The sequence below is a fragment of the Palaemon carinicauda genome, chromosome 30 (assembly GCF_036898095.1).
Source record: "Palaemon carinicauda isolate YSFRI2023 chromosome 30, ASM3689809v2, whole genome shotgun sequence".
In the NCBI taxonomy this organism is placed as follows: Eukaryota; Metazoa; Arthropoda; class Malacostraca; order Decapoda; family Palaemonidae; genus Palaemon; species Palaemon carinicauda.
In genome coordinates this window covers 40,062,378-40,086,344 of record NC_090754.1, presented here as the reverse complement: position 1 = coordinate 40,086,344, position 23,967 = coordinate 40,062,378, and the positions used below count along the sequence as shown (strand labels likewise).

Sequence of the window (23,967 nt, the reverse complement as noted above, 5' to 3'; positions counted from 1 at the left end):
TTTACAATACATGAATGTTTTTGGCAGGCTTTATGAATTAATTTTTTACTATAAGATTATTTTTACGAATCTTCCCTAATATTCATATTGCTTCTTTTCCAGAAGCTTTTTCGACATTTACAAAATTTTATCAAAATTTTTCTAATTTTCTTTCCTTTTAAAAAGTAAATGCCCACAGTAAATTAATGAAACAATCTAGCAGGTAATTTTTTGTGGGTGAAAATATAGGAAGAGTTCTTGTAATACTTTCTTTTTCAGTTTAATTCTAGTGTTTCAATAGTCTTTCTTTGAGCAGAAAAGGCTAGGCTTCATTGCTTAGAGGCAATGATGACAGTGCTGTCACTGCAAACTTGGTCTTTACTACAGCCTAACTATTTTAGTTTCTGTTATATTGGGAATTTAATGCTATAAACTACATTTTGGGTATTTCAGAAGTCCTCTTAGTTCTCAATTCAGGATACTATTTTAGACCTAACCTACCCTGTTTCAAACCCTAACCTAGATGTTCAAGTGGTAACTAGTGGTTCTACATCACCATTCTGTAATGGTTTTTGTGATTAACAGTTTACCTCGGGTTCGAAATCCTCACTCAGAGCCTAGAATTCTTCATTTACTTGTGCCCTTCTGCAGCATAACTATCACACTCAAGCATTTTTAGCCTCTCTTTAGACATCCAGATTTTATGAGACTGAAGACCGAGATAGTAGCCTGAATCCTTATTTCTTTTGTTCGGAAAAGTAAATGCCTCTAAGCCTCTGGTTATCCCTTAAATACTGAAATGTTAGTGTTATATTAGGTGTTGGCAACCTGCTGCCCTGAGACATTTTAAATTACTGAAATATTTTGAACTAGAAAAGCACTGAGAGTGCAGACCTCTGCCACAGCAGCTTATTTCTCAAAACAAGCTTGCCTTTTCCAGAATCAATTTAGACCGTAGGCGAATTAGAAGTGTGTGACAACCATGTGCGAACTTAGGGTTAATTCAGTTGACCTTTTGCTCGACCTAAACCTTTGACCTAGGACTTTCAAAATTGAATAACTTCCATGTCTCAATATAACAATAAATCCCTGAAAGTTTCACTATATGAATAAAATTGTAGCCAGGAAGTTTTTCACAAACAAACGGACAAACGGGGATAAAAACAGAACCTCCTTCCAACTTCATTGACTAGGTGATTAATTTGTCTTAAAGATTAACTGTTTTATAAAGCCAAATGAAACTACTTAAGGTACATAGGTAATTATGGCTAAGTTTTATAAATTATCCCTAATGCAGAGCAAGGCTGGTATTTCAAGCTCCCGTTTAGTGCATAAGCCTTTTACTCTACTAAGTGGATCATTATCAATCTAGTCAAAAATTACAGTTCGTTTCCTGCATTGTTACCCATCAGCATGGACCTTACAGATTACGTTACATTTACATATGGGTAGTTTGAAAGTTTTAATTTACAAGTATGGTTAATTTATTTACCTATTGCCTTTAGTTGCCAAGTTACCCAAGTAGGTTAGGACAAGATAATTTGTTTTAGATGTTTAATATCCTTTGATAATACAAAGTAAATCCAACAATTAGTGGTGGTAGAACAGACCGTAATGGTGTCATATACAGTACATGCCCACACACCTCCCCACTGACTTAAGATGTCAAGCAATACGGAATACTTTCGACGTCAAAACTGAAGAGCAAGAAACTGTTAGCGTGTTACTTAGCATTATCCGCTAGATTGTTTCATTATTTTACTGGAAGCATGTATCTTTTAAAAGGTAAGAAAAAGTAAACTTTTTGGTAAATTTTTTGCAGTAACAGTTGATAAACCGAGCCTCTGGAGAAGTAGCATTATGAACATCAGGGGATTATACTTTTTAAAATCTGCTTATTTACATTTGTTTCTTTGGCTCACCTATTAATTGTGAGGCAGGTTTATATTTTTTTTATGTAAGTAGAGTATAATATGTGGGTTATTTGTGTTGCAAACTCTTATAAAGTATTTTGGTAATTGCATAAGGTTTTGTGGTTTCTGTATCGTTTGTTGATCTTCATTTACAGATAATTGTCATGTCCATGCTTAGTATCATTTTCATGTTGTACATTTATACTTTTAGAAAATGTTTATGGTTAAGAGATGTAAGTATTGTATGTCTAACAAAAAATTAAATTATTTCATATAAGTTTTCTGTATGTTTACTATTGGAAGGTTTGACTTACAATCAAAATGCATTGCAAGTTTCATCATATTACACGTTATCTTGGCTCATTTGTCGGTTACGCTAGACGTTGTTCCTGATAAGATTTTTGTGCCCCTTCTATGCCAGGAGTTGTTTGGCGCTATGTTCGAGCTTCAATGTCGATAGCTATGCTGCTTCCTCCGTTGCCAGACCCAGTCGATGGCCACTTGTTGGTTGATGGCTGCTACATCAATAATGTTCCAGGTAAAGTAATGAGGTTATTTCAGTGTAAGAGATGAAACGTGCAGCTAGGCGGAATCTTTGCTTAAGCAAGTTGGGAATTGTGCTATTCATAATTTCATTAGCATATTTGTGCTGGAGACCACATGCAAAGTAAGTACAGTACATGCAGTATTATTTTATTCTTATGTATAATTATGTTGATTTATTTGTTCTTTGCAATGACACTTTCTTGATTAAATTCTTTAGTCATTAAGTATTTTTTATAGATAATTAGATTAGCAAATGAGCTTGAGATATAGTTCCTAAATGCAAAAATCACCTGAAAATTAATTATTTGTTTGGTCATAACCCCATTACACTTATGTAGCCCACTTTTAGTGTCATGTGAGTATTGTCTTATTATGAATAGGTCATATTTGTTCTAAAAAACTGTAGCTATGTAGGTTAGGAGGATTTGCTCTATATTCATGTAATATATAGCTCAGAAATTTGGTAGAAGTAGACTGATAAGCCTCGTATGATCCGAAATTAGTGGTTTTGTATTGAAATTTGCTAGGAATTCTCCTAAAAGGAATATATGAATTGACATCATTAATTATAGATTGTAGTGACTGACTCATCACCAGGAACTTATCCCTACAGATGGAGTATAGTGGACCATCCTTATTTAATGAGTGAAATGAAATGATTTTCAGATCTAAATGTATTTTAGTACAATAATATGTAAGGTTTTTGTGCGTCTGTCTTTTATATTAATGTATTACTAGTGCCACTATTCCACTGGGTTTTCTTATATCATTTTGATTATTGTGAGATTATCTTGTTCACTTTTTCAATGAAGATTTCTTGGTTTGCTAAATAACCTGTGTGGCTCCTTATGTCTAATTTGGAGAGATCATCATGGTTTGTGTAGTTTTGTTGGGGGCTGTGCCTGTTCCCTTAAATGAACTTAAGAGATTTGTCAGGATTGGCCTCCAATTCAGTAGAATTCATATCTTAAAAGAAAATTAAATCAGATATTCTAGAAGCGCCATTGCCAAGGTTTCTGTTCTGTGGGCTTCAAATTCATTTGTAGTGTATATCAATCTCTTCTTATTTATTGGTTAGTTTTATTATGATGAAATGATGCCCCTCTTCTGACATGTCACTGTGTTAGTACCAGATACAGTACTTGTTCCATGTGCCCTGTTGTTTCACTTGCTGTTACTGCTGTTTCCAATATTTCTCTAGCTCCAACCTCTTTTCTCAAACAAACAGGTAAGGAACATCATTATCTGTATGTTCCAGAAGTAAATGGATAGTTTGACAGCATTATCTTCTTATCTCTCATGCCTGTCATCTTTCCATCTTTTCCTCATCTGGGTTTTCTTTTACTCATTGTCTAACTTAAGACATGGTTGTTGTGAAATCGTTTCCACATCTTGTGGGTGCAAGTGTTTTCAGACCTTTTAGAGATAACTACTCCACAGATCTTATCCATTTGCAAACTTCTAGTCATACTGTTTCCAACTTTACACCTTAACCTTTTTCTTGCCTACTGTTGAGTGAAAGTAACTAGCGGAGCACTAAATCATATAACATCATGTCTCCAAATTAAAGGTAGGAACATTTATACAGTAATGGTATATTTTTAATAATACATTCATATGATGGGGTGTAAAGTCCCATGTATATGTTATTGGAGTTCCTTTTGGCTGAAGCCTTTTAACATATTTTTTGCCTGTAAATATTTATATAGCCTTAATTTTCTCAATTTTGGATATGGAAATAAATGCACCATTTTATCTTTTTTACGCAAGGTCAAATACAGTACTGTATTATATATTTTCCTCTGAACTATAGTCGTCAGTAATTTGTTCTTACACAAATACAAACCTTCATCCTTTAATATTAGTATGCTTTTAGCGAAGCTGGATACAGCTGTTACAACTTAATGAGGTGGCAGTAATTAGTTGGAGGGTGGCAGATAATCCCTGGCCACTAACAAGCCACTGAGCTCCCACTGTTTTCAGCTGCCAGTGCCCTCATCTGATAATTTTATCTTTTCCTTTTCCTTATACATGAAAGTGCTGGCAAATCATTGTGTGCGAGGGATATTAAGAAGGAAGGAAGGATTTGCATTTGTTTCCCAATAACTGTAGCTGTGTTACAGTTTTGTGTGTAAACCTGCCAGGGGTCCTACAATGAAGATAGTATAATCCAAAGGAGATTGACATTCCTTAGACACCGGCGTGCTCCATCAGAGGAAGAAGGCTTTGCTGCCGAGTGTGAAGCAGAAGTGCGCTGCCCTTCTTACCTCAAGTGTCTAACTGTTCCCAGAAAGGCACAATCTGGTTATGTTTGAACAGGAATACAGTACAGTACAATCTACCTTAGTAGCTGCATGACGATCTTCATGGCAGGAACTCCTCACCTCCAGGGAATTGTTGTCAATAGATGTACTGAATCTTGATAGGGAAGGGGCACCCATCTAAGTGTCCAATCCATCTTGGGGAAAGTAATCCACTGAAGAAACGCACCTGCTTTTCAACTTACTAGTAACACATGCAGCATTGCTACTTTGCCAGTTTTCCAAAGGAATTTAGTAAAGCACTCGGTACCATTGATGAACGGCAATTGCTTCCCTTCGTGAATTAGGTCAGCAAAGAAGTTTGTTTCATAGACCCTTAGTAAACGTGCACTCTTGGGAAGTCAACAACATGGTAAAGCTATTTGCAAGGTTCAGCCAGGCAGGAGGACTGTTTGTGTTGGCACACACAGTCAAAAGGGACTCAGTGTAGGGGCCAATTGTGATCCCTACCTCACTGCATGGTAGAAAGGATGCTTACTCTTCAGGCTCTCCATCCTCTAGTTGAAAAACAAACTTCCACTATTCTTCCCCTAATCACAGTCCATCAGCAGGGATCGAAGATGCCTTCCAACATCCCTAGGAATATCGTCGTCGTCGTCGGCGCCCACTCGTGTCCGAGTATTGGGTTCTGTCGTTAGCCATCAGCCTCCTATCTATGGGGTGGGTGCTTATGCCTGATGTGGCTGTTAAGTCCTAGTCTGTGGTGGAAGAGTCGCGGACAGTGTTCACAAGGGAGGGTAGGTGGTGGGCGGGGCTGTTCTAATCGCTCTCTCCTTCTTCTCCTCCTAGCCTCCTCATTTTGTCTCCTCCTCTCCTCAAAGTCCACGGTGCCATGGTGTACTGTACTCCTCCAGGTTTTCCTGTCCCTGGCTGTTTCTTCCCATGAGGAAGGATCGATGTCAGTTAGAGCCAGGGTGCGCTTTAGTTGATCTTTATAGCGCATTTTCGGGGCTCCTCGTGGTCTGGTGCCCTGGGTCAGTTCTCCGTAGAATATTTTCTTTGGGAGCCTAGATGGCTCCATCCTATGCACGTGTCCTATCCAGCGGAGGCGGTGGTGGATGATGGTGGCCTCCACGCTGGACAGCGAGGCACGTTCTAAGACTTCAATGTTGGTGGTGTGGCTCTCCCAGGGGATTTTCAAGATCTGCCTCAGTTTCATTTGTTGGAAGCGTTCTAGGTTTTTAAGATCGTTACTATATAGCGTCCATGTTTCACATGCATACAGGAGCGTGGAGAGGACTACTGCCCTGAACACCATTATTTTGGTGGTCATTGTCAGTGCGTGGTTGTTAAATACGCGGCGGTTGAGTCGGCCAAAGGCGGAGTGGGCTGCCCTGATCCTGTTCTCCACGTCCTTTTTGCTTGTGGGAGCTGATGTTAGGATGCTCCCTAGGTAGGAGAACTGGTCCACCTGTTCTAACGGTTGGTCATTCACTGTGGTATTGAAGTTGGGGAGCATCAGTCCTGGTGGATGTTGGACGAGGGTCTTGGTTTTGTCTGAGTTGACTTGCATCCCAAAGCGTTCGTAGGCAGAGTTGTATGCATCAGCTAACGACTGCAGGTCCTCTGCCGTCTGACCTGGGGTGGCATTGTCGTCAGCATACTGCAGTTCTCGCACTGCACACAAGGTGGTCTTGGTTCTGGCGCGGAGTCTAGCGAGGTTGAAAGCGCCTCCATCCATGCGGAAACGTAGGTCGACTGAGGGTGTGTCTGGGGGAATCTTGTTGAGCATTGCTGCGGTGTATAGCGAGAAACACGTCGGGGCCAGAACACAGCCCTGCTTCAGGCCGCCGTTGATGGGGAATGGGTCTGAAAGAGAGTTCTGGTGGCAGACTCTCCCAACCATTCCGTCATGGAGGGCACGCACCAGCTTGACAAAATCGGGTGGGCAGCCATATCTTTTGAGGACAGCCCACATGTCAGGTCGAGGTACTTTGTCGAAGGCCTTTTTCAAATCCCAGAAGATGAACATTATGGGCTGTTGTTGTTCGAGGCTCTTCTCTTGTAGTTGTCGCGCACAGAAGATCATGTCTATGGTCCCGCGGGAAGGTCGAAAGCCGCACTGGGACTCTGGCAAGACGTCTTCTGCGAGAATAAGGAGGCGGTCAAGGAGAATCCGAGCGAAAATCTTACTCGCGATGCTTAGTAGTGATATTCCCCGGTAGTTGTTACAGTTCTCCCTGTCTCCCTTCTTGAAGATGGTAGTGATGTTTGCATCGCTGAAGTCACTGGGGGGGGGTCTTGGTCTCCCATATTTTCAGTATAAGGAGCATCAAACGGTTCCTCAAGCCGGGGCCACCGTGAGTGAGGAGCTCCAACGGGATGTTGTCTGGCCCTGGGGCTTTGCCGGGCTTCATGCGCTGCAGGGCCTTGTTGAAGTCATGGATGGAGGGTGGTAGTGCCATCCAGTGACGGACGGGATGCTGCGGGGTCATTCGCAGAAGATCGTCTGGGGTGTCTGCTTGGTCATTGAGGAGGTTCTCAAAGTGAGACCTCCACCTGACCAGGATGCCCTCGCTGTTGGTGATGGTCGTGGCCCCATCCGCGTCCTTCAGGCTGCCCACTGATGACCGTGTGGGACCGAATATTTCTTTTGTTGCTGCATAGAAGCTGCGCAGGTCACGTTGGTCAGCGAAACTCTGTATTTCTGCAGCTTTTCTTTGCCACCAGGTGTTCTGGGCTTCACGGATACCTCTTTGGCAACCAGCTTCAGCCACATTGTGAGCACATTTGTTAGCTGCTGTTGGTTGGTTTTCCAAAGTCAGGCGTGCTTGTCGTTTGGTTTCAATGAGAAGAGAGATGGTAGCATCATTCTCATCAAATCAATCCTGCCGTTTCTTGGTGGTGAAGCCTAGTGTTTCCTCCGCGGCACGGGCCATGGCGTTTCTGAGGGTGGTCCAGTGGTGCTCGACAGTGGCCTGACCCACAGGGTCTGCGAGGTATTGTTCGCAGGCCTCCTTGTAGTTCTGTGCCACCTGTGGGTTGCGGAGCTTACTACAATCAAAGCGTTGGTGTGGTACGCTGTCAGGTGCCCTTCTGGGTGGTCGTAGGGTCGTCACGGAGAGTCGGGAGATGAGGAGTCTGTGGTCATCTCCCGACTCTCCGATCCCTAGGAATACTAGAAGCTTAATCATTTCCACCTATTTTCTCTGCTACTCAAAACTCAGTTGATAACATCAATACTCAGGTTGACCCTGGTCACTTCAAAGGTGATCACTCAAAATATTGTCAAGATCAGCAGTTTTCTATCTTCCTTCGTTGGTGATGCTTGTCAGTCCATGCGGTGAAGGATACCGCTCCCCTCTCAATCCAAGTTTTCAATTAAGCCTTAGGTCTGGACTCTTCCCAAGAATCGACAAGACTCGAAAAGCTGTAAGGAGCCCTAGCTGCATGAAAAGTTTTGTCACAAGTCATTCTGAAAGATGGAAGATGTATCCCCTTGGTTCAGAAGTTCACAACTTCAAGCCCTTCTTCATCTCTCCTTTATAAGCAGGAGCTAGAGGTCCCCAGGAGGTCTTGCCTTCCTGTCGTGGGTGGGCTGTATGACTCTTCCTGCAGTATTGTAAAGATTAAGAGAAGAGACTTTGAACACTGTTTCTGAATATGTGGGGAAATCAGATGTGCTTTTCCTGCAGGTGAGGAGACGAAAGGACCATTCTGGATTCGAGCGCACGAAGTCATACATATCGGATCTATCCCAGCTCTCATGGAAGACCTGCCAAAGTCTTTCTTGAAGACAACAGTAGGGTAACAACAGAAAACCCATCTACTTTAGATACGGGAGTATACCCTCAAGTCCCTGGATACTGTATTCTTGGCTCAGTGGTAGTTGCTCAAAACCTGGTGTAGCAAGCTTAGCTCCTTCATAGGACAAGACACATCTCGTCTCAAGATAGCAGTTGCGTCGAAAGTCTAGAATGAAAGGTAAGATCGAGTGGCCCTTCTACCTCTTCTTTCTGCCTCTGCTTTGGGTGTGCAGCAATCATTTTTATTTGCTAGACCAGACACTACATGTATGTAAGCCCCATGATCGAGCAACTTCCTCAGCAAATAAGTTTTGTTTAGGAGTATCTCCCCCATCTTCCCTGACGAGGGCAAGGTATATTAATCCGTTTCTCGTAAATGACCATACATTCAGACATATCCTCCACACAGATATACAGTAGGGTCCCCCAATTATGCGAGAATTTGGTTGATCCACAGCCTCGCATAAATGTAAAATCGCATAGTTTGAAACAAATCGGTAATAATTCCATTACGGCCAAGGCTAATAGCAACTTTTACGGCCAAGGCTAATAGCAACTTTCCCATTCAAACGTTTTAACTACCCATTTTCAATGCTTTCTATGTTCTATAATGTATTTTTTCTTATATATTGTTTTTATCAATAAACAAAACAATAAAGGTTTTAAAGTTTTACTAATTTTAAAAAGGCTAAAATTATGCCCAGGACGATTGTAAATACTGTAACGTATATTTCCGCATACGAGGTGAGCTAAAATTAGGACAAATTTTAATGAATTTAATTCATATCTAGTATAAGATGACTTGTGAATTACAAAACCATTAGTGTATAGGCTAACCTTTGCTGTTTTACACATCTGTGTATAGGTTAGCTTTTGCAGCAACAGATATCTCACCAACTATTGATTATGTAATGATTTTGTTATCACAAATATTGTTTTACTTGCTTTTACCTTAGAACTTCAAAATAAATGAAATGAAGGCAATTTTCTATCATGTTTTTCCTAAACACGCCACCAAAAACAAACCATTCATTTATTTACGTTTCGTCACCAAACATAACAAAAAAACAAATGGATTATCATAACCAAGTGTTGAGTAACGTTATTACAAAATAATATTTTACTTACCATGTCCATACAAATGCCTACGCACCGCAAAACCATCTTGTTTTCATTTAATCAGCAATAACAAACTACTGCTAATGAAAGTATAATAATTTATGAGAATTCTACTTTAAACTGTTATGGAGGATAATATTGTATACTCCATTTTGAAAATATTTTACCAACTTCATTTATAAGTGTTTAATTTTGTATCAACTTGTACCCACATCAATAATGGAACCACCAGCAAAAACGAAGAAAGTACCAGACTAGTTTTAAACTTAAAAGTAGAACAATTGTAACCACTGTAACGTTTGATGACAGAGAAGATGGTGCAAGATTTGAGAAAGTCGGGATAATTTGAATCATGATGGATTTTTAATGAAAAATTAATATTGTGCTACAGTAATCTAAATGCTAAAGAAGCTGCCCAACTTACAAATATACAACTTCAATCATCTGGAGGTGCAAACACAAATCCAGCAGAAAATAACAAGGATAAGGAAATACTATTATATTATATCATTTAATACAGTAAGCAAAATGACATTTTTAATAATCTGATATCTATTGCATATGAAACCAACTACTGTATTTGTTGACTTCTGTAGCTGGAAGTCATAGGCATGGGATTCAGGTTAGGCCTACCCTAGGCGAAAATTTAACAAAATTTGACTTGCAAACAATTTGACTTACCATTAACTTTTTGGAACTTATTAAGTTTGTAAGTTGAGGATCTTCTATTATCATTAACACTACCATTAAAATTATGGAAAGGTTACAGAAAGAGAAAGATAAGGGTTGCTGAGAACGTGAGCACAACTCGATTATGAAATTATGCCAATAAAATGTAATGTAAATATGATTTTGTTACATTTATTATCAGTTACTGTACCTGGGCCTACCAATACTTGAAAAGACAATAGTAGATTTGATACTTTTTTGGAAGGTGACTCACAGCCTTTGAATGGCTTTGCAGATACAGAAAATTTGTTTTTGAGAACTAGCAACCACATAAAAGGGGAATCGCACAATTCAAACACGCATATTTTGGGGCCCTACTGTAGTTTCTTCCTTGGCTGTCTACCAGCCCCTGCTTGGGACCTATCCTAACACTTGCCTTCTCTTCATGGCCAGGTTATTAGGAGTTAGAAAAGGTATTTTGACGAAGGAAAAATCTATTTCTGGGCGAGGAACCTGTGTCGCACCATTTCTAAGGCATAGTTATTGCTAAATATACCAGAGAAAAAAAGGATGCATGGAATGCCAGGAATAAACCCAGCTCGCTCACTCTATGAATGTCGGTATAGTAAACTGGGGCGTGATAGAACCACGACCATAGGTCCCTCACCAGTTAGACCTCTCCCTTATTAACATCCCCAGAACAACAAGGTGCCGTCCTACACCCGTTTGCTGCCTACTACTATGACTATCCTTCCCCACCCCCTTACCACATTCCTCCATAGCACCAGCGTTGGTCAGACGTGTTTTGCTTTGCTCTGTGTTGTTTTGTGCTTTTGAAGATGTCCGACATTTTGGAGATCCCTGCTCCCAAGTTGAGTACTGTACAGTATTATATTTGTCTGGTTGGGATTTCTAGGTAGCGACACATTTAATTTTTTACCGTGTTGGTTAGTTTGGTTATAGGGATATCTTCCGTGATAAGGGTAAGACACTTATTGAATAACCAAGGTTTGTGTTAGTGTAAGAACAAATCACAGATTTTAAAAGTACTTTGAATTTTCCTAACTATACAAATGTGAGTCCTTTAAGTTACACTTCGTGCCTCAACCACCCAGAAAGTCTTAGGTTTAAGGTTAAAGTAGGAGCTAAGGGGCATGTTAGGTGGGTGAGCTAACCCGCCACCCTCCAGCTAACTACTCCACCTGGTTAAGTTTTAACACCTGTATCTAGCTTTGCTGAAAGCATACTCCCATTAAGGGATTAAGATTTGTATTATGACTTTACTTCGCTCATCCTTAAGTATTAAATACAGTCTTACGTCAGTTTGTACATTGTGCAATAACGATGAAGTGTTATACTGTATAGTATTTCACATGGATGCTTATTAATGTACAGTAGGTATCTGATTTTTATAAGATAATAGCAGGTTGTAAGTAATTTTAGTGTTGCAGTACATGTATAGGGAACGTATAAGGCGCTTTAAATGGCAAAAATCTAACCTAAGTCAAAAATTCACTCGTTAGGTCTCTTGCAATCAATTAATGACATAGGACTGGGTATTACTGTTTTTCATAAAACCTATATTGATTTTTGCCTTATTTTTGGGAGGGGTTAGTTGGTATGAAACCTATAGGTATCTTACGGTTTTTGAAGATGTCTTTTACAGGTCCTAATAGACTTTAATTTGGGTTGATTACCATGTGTTGAATATTTTATATTTTTGAAGCCTAAATTCTTTATTTCATAAGTGTAGTAATGTTCTACATGCCGCCAAGTGCCAGTGCCAGAGACGTGAACTAAACTACTGTGCTGCCGCACAATTTTAAATTTACAAATTTTGTTTTGAGCCTATTTGAATACAATATTTATAATTTATTGCACATACACATTCACGTCTTTAGAATTTTGCAATTTAGCTCTTATTCAGGGGATTTGTATTATATTTCATTCAAAATTTAGATTTCATCTCCCTATTACATCTGAAGTACAGTGTTTTCCTCACTGCCTTAGCATTGAAATTTACTCAAGCTGAAAAGTTTGTCATGTACCCAACAGAAAAATACCTTTATGCTGAATTTGGGTTGTTTCATGAAAAATGCCATGATGTCAACTTAATGAATTTCTAGAATGTCTTAGCTGACATTTTCTAATTTTCTTTCATGTCAATATTGTAAAACTTTTATTTCTTATTACTTACATTTGCCTCTATGCTTTCAGTTTTTGTTTGAAGAGGATAATCCCTGGTACCTGGCGATGTAAAGGACAGTCAGATGCCTACAGTTTATTGGCATGCATGGTCTTGATTACATTTAATTTGATTTTTTTACATGTAACAAATCTTATAACAACAATTATGATCATTTTTGTGATGTTGGTGATAAAAATGTTTGGTGTGTCACACTCTAAGCAGGCTTCACAAAGATTAACACAATTATTCTGATTTTTTTTACTAACATTTCCAGAATTGACAGGTTGCCTTTTCGTAATGTTTGATATATGAAATAAAGTTGAAGGTATAGTACTTTTGAAAGCTTGGCAAGTATACATGTACTTTATTGCTTTTTTTTTGGAGTACATTTTATATTAAAGATTATTTTTCAGCCATAGCAAAATTCCAGGACATGAATAGCTTTTTTTTCCAATGATTGACTGCTTTAACACAGCCATGTTTTTCATGTAAAATGCTTAACTTTTCCTTAATTTTAATCTTAGGTTTCATCTTTATACTCCATTTTGATTTCCATGTCCTGGTTATTGGCTGAATGTTTCTTTGTGTTTTGCAATAACAGATACTTGCCTGGATTTTATCTGTACAATGGTTTTTAATACAATTTTTATCAGCATGTCAAACCTTTATTTTCCAGATATTAAAGTCTTGGCTTATCCTGATATAATAATGATTTTATTTGGGTTGATTAATGAATGCTTCATTTATTTCACTCCTCGATCAACTAAAACATTTAATCAGCAAAAATGTGTATCAAGGTTTGAGATATTGAATCCTGACAACTAAAGCTTGGATGAATTATGGGCAAGAAATTAGATAATTGATTATATTTACTTTAAGGATGTTACCAAATAAGATATATTTGGGTTTCTATTTACATTAAGTCAACTTAAGAGTACAGTACAGTATTCTATATGGTTTTTGGTCTCTGAACTGTGTATAAAATTATTATTCCTCATCCTCCAACTAATTTTCCCGACGCTTATAACCGAGCAGGAGATGTGATGCGAAATAAGTGGAGCATGGGAAGCATTCTAGCTATTGACGTCGGATGCCAGTACGAGACAGACTTCACGAACTATGGGGATTGGCTCTCTGGTTGGAGCGTTTTATTCCGAAGGTTCTTCCCTTTCAAGTACTTTTTCAGAACAGAACTTAAGGTTAGCAATGTCACATTTCTACTACAATTTATTACTATATAAGAGTTTTGCTGCATTTTACTTGTGTAGTTCAGTTTCTATGATAAAATCTTTCACCCTAATCACATCTGCCTATTTTGTGGTTGACAGAGTAAACCAAGATTGAACTTGGGTCCGTATATCTCTCATCTCGATAACATAAATACTTAGATACTCCACTTATATTGGTTAGGGCGAAATGTTAGCTAGATAACCCACTGTTTACTGTGGTTCAACAGGTGTTCAACAAGTTCAGGAAATACTGCAAATGGCAAGATGATGTTAATAACTCCTTTCTGACCACAGAAGGAATAGTTGACAAATCTGGCTGGCAATCACCTAGACTGGGGTTCGAGTCCCGTTTAGGCTTAATAATTTATTTTAGTGTCTGCAACCTCATCATCCGTATGAACTAAGGATGTGGGGTTTGGGGTAGCCTGTAGGTTTACCTGCTGAGTCATCAGCAGCCATTGCCTGACTCTCCCTGGTCTGAGTTTGGGGGGAGAGGGGTCTTGGGCACTAATCATATGTATGTATTGTCAGTCTCATGGGAATTGTCATGCTACCTACGGCATTATCACTGTCCCTTGCCTCTGCCATTCATGAGTGGCCTTTGAATCTGTTGTTGAGGTTTCCAAGAAGGTGGTTGTACAAAGCCAATATGCACAACCAACCTCTCTTAAAGCTGAATCATCCAAACCCATCCATGTTACATCTGGTTGAATGGAGGTTATACACCATGTCCATGTCATCTTAACTCAGTGGGTTAACTACAGCACTAATTGTTAAATAGCTACTTTCTACTTTGTAAGGGTAGAAGAGAGACTATTATATTTAGACATTTTTAATGTATAAAAAATGAATATTTTTTCTCATATTTGGCCTATTTTATTGTTAGCTATGCTACCGTTGAAGCTTACATTAATTTTGTTTGTTTTATAAATGCTTTTCCTCAATCTCTTATTTCTTAATGGAAAAATTTGAAATTAGAAATTTTTTTTTTTTTTTAATATAGCATAAGCCAAGAACATGAAATTTGTTCCAATGTGCTCTTCACTCCTTTTCAATTTGTAAAAAAAAAAAAAAAAAAATGTGGTATGAAACAGTGGTAGAAAAATACATTTGACAGTTTTTATTGATTAATGACCTAACTGAACTAGCTACCTTTAAAGGGAAGTTTCATTTCTTGTTGGACTGTGATGCGTCAAATTAAAAAATAAAAATATGTGTTTAGTATAATTGAATGCATTTTATGTAATCAGGTGAGGGTTATTTACAAAGCTTTCTTTTAAAAAGTCTATCTTTTTTATTTAACAAATAAGGAAGTTACCAATTATGTAAATTCTGTGTAAATTTAATTTCCTTATTTTTCTTCATTGAAATAAAAAATCGGCATTAAATACAATTAACACATAAAATATTGTGGGAAATACTGATAAAAGGAAAAATGGAATAAGGTTAATACCCAATAAGAAAGGATATAATGAACAATAAAAATGTTTGAAGAATGGAAGATAAAATATACGATAATATTTTACTGAATGAGAACTAATATTTTTTTTGTTTTCGTTCTAGTTAACTGAACTAAAATGCTTTGTAATTTATTATGCAGGCAGGAATAAAATATCATTAAAGGGAAATAATAAGCTGAAACTAATTAGATAAAAACATTGAAAGGAAGAAAAATAAATTGAAGGGATACTAATTGGAATTTAATGTAAAGAGAGGGTGTTAGTTTATGTACCTGTGTTTGGTAAGGATTTTTACTGTACAGTTTGTGTGCACTACGTACGTGTAGTGTACACCTCCCATTTAATGAAAGCATTCCTGACACAAATTCTCGCCTTGCTAGAGAGCATGCCCATCCACCTACTTTTAGTGAGGGGGTGGGCAAACACTTCTTCTTGGCAAGCGTTTTGATTAATCTCCTCATTAGTCCAGAGTAGCGAGTTCACTAAACCATTTTTGGCCCCTCACAAACCTTTGGCTGCAATGACTTTCCAGGTACGCTGCGCGCAATCAATGAGGTCACACAACACCTTACATTAATATTCTCAGACAATCAGATACACTCGCCTGACTATCGTCATTCCCCTCGCCAGCTCTTACCTTGCTAGCGTTCAACTTGACAGAGGTCTCCCCATCAATGCTGACCTCGCCAGCATTCACTTCACTGGTGTTTGCTTCACCTGCACTCTCCTGGCCAGTATTCACCTCCAGCTTTCTCGCCATGGCTCTCTGAGACGGCGTTTGCTTCGCCAATGATCGCCTCTTCTAAGATCGTCTCGGCAATATTTTCCTAGCCAGTGTTCGCAGCTTCCGCATTCAACTCACCAGCATTCATCTTGGCAGTAACGTTCTCCCTGCCAACAACGTTCACCTCGTCAGCTGTCTCCTAGCCATTTGATGACACAATTGGACACGAACAGCAGGCTAAGTTAAATATTGAAAAATGTTATTTTGATTATAAAATAAATTTTTGAATATACTTACCCGGTGAATATAAATTAAATGACCCTCCCTTCCTCCCCAATAGAGACGCAGTGGGATGAGGAGAAAATTGAGTCTTTGTTTACATGAGAGCTGGGTATCTGGTCGACAGATGGCGCTGTTGGGCACACCCGCAACCTGTGTAGCGATCGCTGGCGAGTTTTTCCGTAGAGTTGTCTGTCGAGCAACAGAGTTGCAGCTATATATTCACCGGGTAAGTATATTCAAAAATTTATTTTATAATCAAAATAACATATTTCCTAAATTTTTTTGGCAAAAACTAGTTTGCCACAATTGGTATACAATACTAAGAATGTTTGTAAATGGAAAAGAGAATACTGTACACTTTGCGAATTCATTCTTTTTTTTATCATCCAGACTCCCCAAATCCTCCCTTAATCCACAGCAAACTTCTTTCCAAGCCGATGTAACAGAACTACGACATTTGTATTCTTTTAGACTTTGTCCCATAATACTGGTTTGATTTCTTCTAAAGAAATGAGCAATTCATAATCAGTATATTGTTCCATGTATATGCGTTAATATTCACTTCCATGAGAAGCTCTGCGTGGCCTACTACTGCCCACCGAACAAGAGATGGAAAAAAATTGCATTGTGTGAAGACTCCTATTGAACATAATAGCCAACTGTCAGCGTCAGAGAAGTGTATCCGCATAAAGTCAGTGGGGCACCACTCATGTTAAGCAGTGCCGCTTTTGTCCGATAATACTGGTTTCATTTCTTCTAAAGAAATAAGTAATTCAATATCAATATTTTGTTCCATGTATGTGCATTAATATTCACTTCCATGAGCACTGCATGGCCTACTACTGCCCTCCGAACAAGAGACGGAAAAAAATTGCATTGTGGGGAGTCGTATTGAACATAATAGCCAACGGTCAGTGTCAGTAGAGTGTATCCGCCTAAAGCCAGTGGGGCACAGCTCATGCTAGGCAGTGCCGCTGGGGCGAAAGATCCACTCCGTTCTAGTGTGAAAGAGGCCTTTGTCATAAGGACAAGCAGAGCCTCGAGATCTCAAAGGGAGACCTTGTTTACTGACAATTATCGGCTATCTCTGATAGAGCTGGACCAGCCAACACCTACAGAGTCTACATGGACACCAGTACCTCCTCCCATAGTTCCAAAAGTCCAGCAGTTGAAGGAAGCAACTGAGAGGAAAGCTATGTCTCTTCTTGAGGGTTTTGTCAACCAACTAAGGGAAAGGAAGGATCTCAAGTTCATTGTAAAGATCGCTGTCAATGACATCCAATGACAAGATGCCAGAGAATGTTAAATCAATCAATCGATCGACCATTCCAAAGAATTGGCGCTCGAGAGCAGATCTACCAACTTCTTCGACCAGTCCTTCCATCTCCAAATCTACAGCTACAAGAACAGAAAGTTGCCACCCCCCCCCCCCATATCATTCTGTGGCTAGCTATTCCATTGATGACCTCATCCCACCCTGAGCTCCTATGGATGTGAGTTCAGGTGTGGAAGGCCCTTTTGATGACAGATCGGAACATTCAGAAGGTATGTTAACAACTCCTGCCAGCCCTAAGATCTTCCCCCCTTTGAGCAGAAAGACTTGGATCAGGTCTTTCTCCAGGTTCTTGCCTGTATCAGAAAGATCAACTCCTTTGGGAACCAGATCAAGTTCCAATGGAGGGAAAAGACACCATTCTTGACCTTCTCTACGACACTACTCGACCCACCAAGACTAAGGTACCCTTGCCTTGGTCTAGAAGGATCAACGGGGCAAATGCCTAGGTAGCAGGAACTTCGCAATCCCTGCGATCTGTTACTTCTCCCTTCTTATGTCAGACACTGGAAGTACTATGAGATATCAGAGGAAGATCCATCATTGCTGCCTCTGGATCCAGAAATTCTGGCTCTAACCCAGAACATACCTTGGACAAACTGTTAGCTCTACCAGTGACGTTCTCAGCTGATGATGCTGGAAACAGAGCAGGTTGCAAAGTGCTCTTTACAGACCACTGCATAGTTGGATTTTTGGTTGGGGACGATGGGATACCTCTTCATGGACAAAGACTTTTCTTCCAACCAGAAGGAGGCTATGTCAGCATTCCTCCTTTCAGGCACCAGGACAGTGGAATTCCTCACCCACAACATCCTCAATCAAAGGGTCAACTGGATTTTGAGAAGACGGGACTCTGTCCTCTCAAAGTTAAGGAAGCAGGTACCTTGGAGAAAAACAAAGAAGCTTCACAACTCCTTGATGGACGGCACCTCCCTCATCATCGACTCTTTCCTCCATAGGGCCATGACATCTCGCCAGTGCTCCGGGGCACCGCAACCGAAGAAATCATCACCAGTACCACGACAGGGGCAGAACAACAACTCTCAACACTCAAGACAACCTGCGTCTAGGAAGCAAGGACCCAAGTAGTCTTTTTGCTCCCGAGACTTGAGAGGGAGAGGAAGCAAAGGTGGCAGACAAGGTTGCTTCCGCTATGGGTGCTTTCCTCCGACCAGTCCACCAGTGGGAAGATGCCTGAAGAGCAGGTGGCAGAGATGGAGTTTTCATGGGCCCGAATCTTGGTCGGTGTGCTTCCTTAGAGTAGGATAACTAATCCTATTCACGTTCTCTCTCCCTCCTCTAACCTGCAATCCAACAACAATGTATAGTAATCCCATGCAATGGGATGAGGAAAGGAGCAGGCCCTTTAGGGCAAGATCCAGACCATGCTAGAAAAGGACGCCCTCCAGGAGGTTTAGGATGGGTCTCCAGGCTTCTACAGTTGACTCTTTCTTGTCGATAAGGCATCTGGAGGCTGAAGACCAGTCATAGACATCTCAGCCCTGAACAAGTTTGTCCAACAAACTCCGTTCATAATGGAAACGGCTCAAACGGTCAGATCATTGGACTTTGTAATAACACTAGACCTCAAAGATGCTTACTTTCAGATCCCAATCCATCAGTTATCAAGGAAGTATCTAAGGTTTAAGGTTCATCTTCAACAACATTATATACCAGCTCAAAGTGCTATGCTTTGGTCTGTCCATAGCACCTCAGGTCTTCACACTGGTTTTTATCCCTGGTGTTGTCCTGGGCTGTCAAGAACGGCATTCGTCTACTTCAATATCTAGATGATTGGCTGATTTGACCTGATTTGATGGAGATCCTTCTCCTACATCAAGACAGAATTTTCAAGTTTTGCCACGATCTGGGGATTGTGGTAAATCGCGAGAAGTTCCAAATATTACCTTACCTTCTCAAGTCACATTGCTGAGTTCTCACACATTCACTTAATTTCCCAGGCCGTTAAATCTCGCACATTTTGAGAATAAGCAAGGTGTCAGGGTGTATCTATTGAGCTCGTGCAAAGCACAGATTAAAATCCCGGGACAGGAACCAGCTATTTGGTTTATGACTTCCACCCACCTAAGGGTGAGTCTCCACTAAGAGCAAAATGGTTTGTATTCGTGTTGGAACAAATGACAAATTTAGAAATAATTTGTATTTTTCCTGACTATACAAACCTTGAGCCCTTTACACATATCTAACCCATGGGAAAGTCCTGCCCGCAATTTAAAAAGCAACGTAACTCTAACTAGTGTTGGGTAGTTATACCTTACTAAAAAGTCTTTTGGCAATTTCAGCATTTTCTGAAGTAATATCCACGATAAAGAACTCAAAGTTTGTATACTGTAGTTAGTAAAAATACAAATGACTTCCAAATTTGTCATATTATTTTGGTATGGAATTTATTCTAGATAATATTTTTCAGGTTCCAAACTTGTATGATATTCAGTCGCGGTTGTCCTATGTGTCATGTACCCGACAGCTTGAAGAGTTGAAGAATAGTGAAATCTGTGAATACATCCGACCTCCAATAGATAAATATCATACTCTACAGTTTGGCGCTTTTGATGAAATAAAGGTAAGAGTATCATTAAACCTCTGCTTTGTAGGTAAAGTTACTGTATATCTTGCAAGAATTTCTTAGCCTCAATAAATAATGATGTGAAAGGGATAATGCCAAATTATTGTTCATAAATCAGTGGTTAATTAGCATAGCTGTATTTTATTTTTTAGTAGTGAAATGGAAATTTAAAATTTTTTTTGACGAATGCTAAAGTTGTTTTAGCAATTAGGTAATTTTAAGAAAAATTTTTGTTAATTTTAAATTGACATAATATTATTTCTCTAAACTTCCCCTGATGCAAATATTTCTTTCCTCCAAAGCTGACTCAATATCAACAGTTACCCCTAAAAACTAAAAAATGTCCATTCTCTTGCCCACGAAGGTGACATCTGGTGGTTAACTCATTTCATATGAGGATGATCATTGTACCTCAAAACATACCTTGTACAAGGGTGGATGTCATACCAGAGACATCATTTACAAATGTAAACCCTATGGAAGTTAAAATCAGTAGTTTATCCTTACAAAGATTACAACACCTGGGGTTGGATATCACACCTAAAGGATATTTGACTAAAAGTAGCTCCTCCCCCCCATTGATTTTAGCCCCTCCTACTTCTTTCTTCAGCTATCCAACTAAACTGTGAGTCTAGCCTTTATTCCTGATTATGTTAGGTGCCATTTTATTGTGTTTTCATGTAATGAACACATTCTCTACATGAGCGATTACTCCCTCCTCCCCAGATGCAGGTGTGCTTACTTCTCACTTAATTCACCAACTGAGACACTTGGGATTTTAGTCTTTATTCGTGATTATGTAAGGGCAATTTTAGTGTGTTTGATATTTGCATAGGTGATCAGATAACACACTATAGCTGCAAGAAGCATTCTCCAAGTGTCGCTCTCCCCCACACTTACCCATAATGCCACCTTTCTGTAAATGCAAGTTATCGAGAGCTGCTGGTTTGGTTCAATTCCATAAAAGAATTATCTCCTTGCTATCGATAATTACCAGAAAAAATCTCAATACTTATAAAACTGTCCCTTATTTTTTTATAAATTTCTAATAAACACCATAGTCTACTTATATTCACTAATCTTGGGAAATTTCCTTAATATCAGTAACACTGATCATATTTTTAACCCTGATAGAAATAGACACTATGACAACAGAATTTTTTTCCTCTCTCTCTCCCTACACCCACGTTTTCACAATTATCCTCCCTACAATATAAGATTACCGGTATTTTCCTTCCTTAGTTATATCAAAATAATACAGTATTTTCATTCCTTATACAGTATATTTCATAATATTATCCATTGTTTTTACGATTTGAAATTAGCCCACTGTACTGTAATTATTTCCATTTATTGGCATTCTACATAGTATTTGACAGAAAGAGTAAACTGCACTTCTCTTTTAAAACCCCTGAAATTCTAAAAATGATAAATTCGTAGATGATTTCTATTTTTCCTAATGATACAAACCTTAGCTATTTATTAGGGGTATTACTTTTGGCAGAGCTGAAATGACAAGCCATTAAAATTTAATGAGGGTTAACTACCCACACCCTCTATTAAGGGTGGGTAGCTTGCTACCACTCCCATCTACGAATTTGTCATTTGTTTCGTAACTGGAATACAAACCACGCTATTTATTAGGGGTGACTCGCCCATTAGGAAGGGTGGACGTCCCTGCCAATCTGGCTTTTGGCTTTCCCCAGGGGCTCCTTATCTAAGTATGTCAGTACTCAACAATAAGGAGTCCCTGCACCTCCCTAAAACCTTGCTACGCAAGGTCTGCGCCCTACGTAAGCTGTGTGTTGAGATATATAGAAGTGTGACCGTCCAGGTAAAGTTATTCCTTAGTATTTGGAAGGAAAAACTGTTGTAACCAAGACTTTCCCAATACCACTGCGTCAGGCTATGGGGACGCAACAGTATTAGTTTTATTACTAGGTACACAAGGGAGCATGGTTTACCTGCAGTGGTCTGAGGTCAGCTTGTGCAGAGAACCCAAGATGCTGCTTTCCCCAAGAGAGGGGAGGATGAAGAAAAGAATAAGAGCCAGTCAAACCTTTTTATTCTCGCAGACTAAAACCGGCTAACAATGCCCTCAACCTTCTGCTACTTGTCCAATAAGGAGCTTGAGGTTTTAAACCAGCTGTTGTGCAGCCACCACAGGACCAATAGAAAACGTATCGAGTCTCCTGTGGATAACGTCCGGCAGGTAGTGGGATGTGAACGTAGTTTGACGTTTCCACACCCAGCTTGAAGAACCTGCGTCACTGAGAATTTTCTCTTGAATGCCAGGGATGTAGCTATACCCCTGACATCATGAGCTCTGGGGCGACGTGAAGGAGGAGGGTCTGGATTCAGTGCATGGTCTATGACCTTGCGAATCCATGCTGATATGGTGTTCTTGGTGACCCTCCTCTTGGTCCTTCCTGTGCTGACGAAGAGTGCAGGCACACGAGGACCGTTAGAGATCGTATCGAGCTCCTGTGGGTCACATCTTGCAGGAGAAAGGTTGTGAAAGTCACCTGGAGCATTCACACCCTTTCTTGTAAAACCTGTGTCACCGAGTAATCTGCTTAGAAGGGCCAGGGGCATAGTTATGTCCCTGAAATCGTGAGTCGTCATGTCGTTCTGGATTCAGGGCATAATTGGTGACTGTGAATCCAGCAGGGATGATGTTTTGGTGATCCTCCTTTAGTCTCTCCGAGGGCTGATGACAAGAGAAGGGACCCGGATGGGCTGTTGCCGTTGTTATAAGGTAGAGTCTCATTCCTACCCTGGGTATAGTAACGGATGATCTGGATCGTCCGTTACCGAGTGCAGACTTGTGTAGGATCCGTCACCTCTGGAGACTCGGTCTGACGACATACTCGGGGACGTAACTGAGCGTTGCCTTTCGCCCTTCTCATTAAAGGGCGATGGCAAAAGAGAGACCATGAAGTTCCTTGACTCGTATGGCTGCTGTCAGAGTGTGTAGGAACATTGTCTTCTTAAACCAGGTGAAAATTTGTTGCCTGGTGAAGAGGAACATACGGAGGTCTCTTTAGAGACCGGAGAATTTTAACCATGTTCCGAGAGGAAAGTCTCAATTCCGACTGGGGAAAGGTAAGTTGAAAGTCTGTATGAGTTAGGAAAGGTCTAGCGATGATAGGATGTCCCTTCCTTTCAGTTTGAAGGTGAAGGCTCAAGGTTGAGTGATCGTCTTTACGTGTTAAACTGAAAAGGGGGTCTTTTCCTCTTGCATATACTCAAGGATTCCGCTATTGCTGGAATAGAGGTATCGAGTAGAGAGAGACACTTTCCCATGACGCCATGCACAGAAGACGTTATACTGCATGGTAGACTGATGCTGAGGAATTCCTCAGATATCTAGACAACCTTTTTGCAACTTATTGCAAAAAGCCTCTGTGAGAGAGGAGGTACTGGGTAGTCTCCAGGCATACAATCATAGCAAAGCTATAGCTTGTGGTAGGTGTCGAAGTGTGGTTGTCTGTGATGTGGAGAGGGTTCTCTTGGAGAGACTATCAGGAGCTGGAGAAGGTTTGGAAACCGTTCTGCGTAATACCATAGCGGAGCTATGAGAGTCCTTGAGAGGCTGACCGATGTTCTAGCCTTCCTGAGTGCCCTTCTCCAGACAAAACAGAGACGAGACGTAAGCGTCATTGTTGTACCCACCGTTGTTGGCCTGTTTCTTGCCAGAAAGCCTTGGGGTCTAGGGCTGGGGAGTAATGGTAGCCTGAGGTTCAGGGGTGTTGCAAACAGAGTCCTAGTTCGAGGACCCCGCAAAGTTGGGACTTTGTCAGCTACAAGGTGATCCAAAGACCATTCGGTATACCTTATCTGAGATGCTGTGCACAGATTGTTGGCGAGG

At 40.1% G+C, this 23,967-nt stretch overlaps 1 protein-coding gene across 2 annotated transcripts in view; it reads left to right on the top strand.

The window, feature by feature from the left end:
- Positions 1-23,967, top strand: part of sws (patatin like phospholipase domain containing sws) — a 162,428-nt gene that overhangs the window by 116,283 nt on the left and 22,178 nt on the right. The window contains exons 18-20 of one of the 2 annotated variants that reach the window (XM_068353670.1): positions 2,314-2,430; positions 13,517-13,680; positions 19,941-20,093. In XM_068353670.1, coding sequence (XP_068209771.1) covers positions 2,314-2,430; positions 13,517-13,680; positions 19,941-20,093 — 434 coding nt within the window. The remainder of the gene's footprint in view (positions 1-2,313; positions 2,431-13,516; positions 13,681-19,940; positions 20,094-23,967) is intronic. The other variant, XM_068353669.1, reaches the window with a different exon arrangement.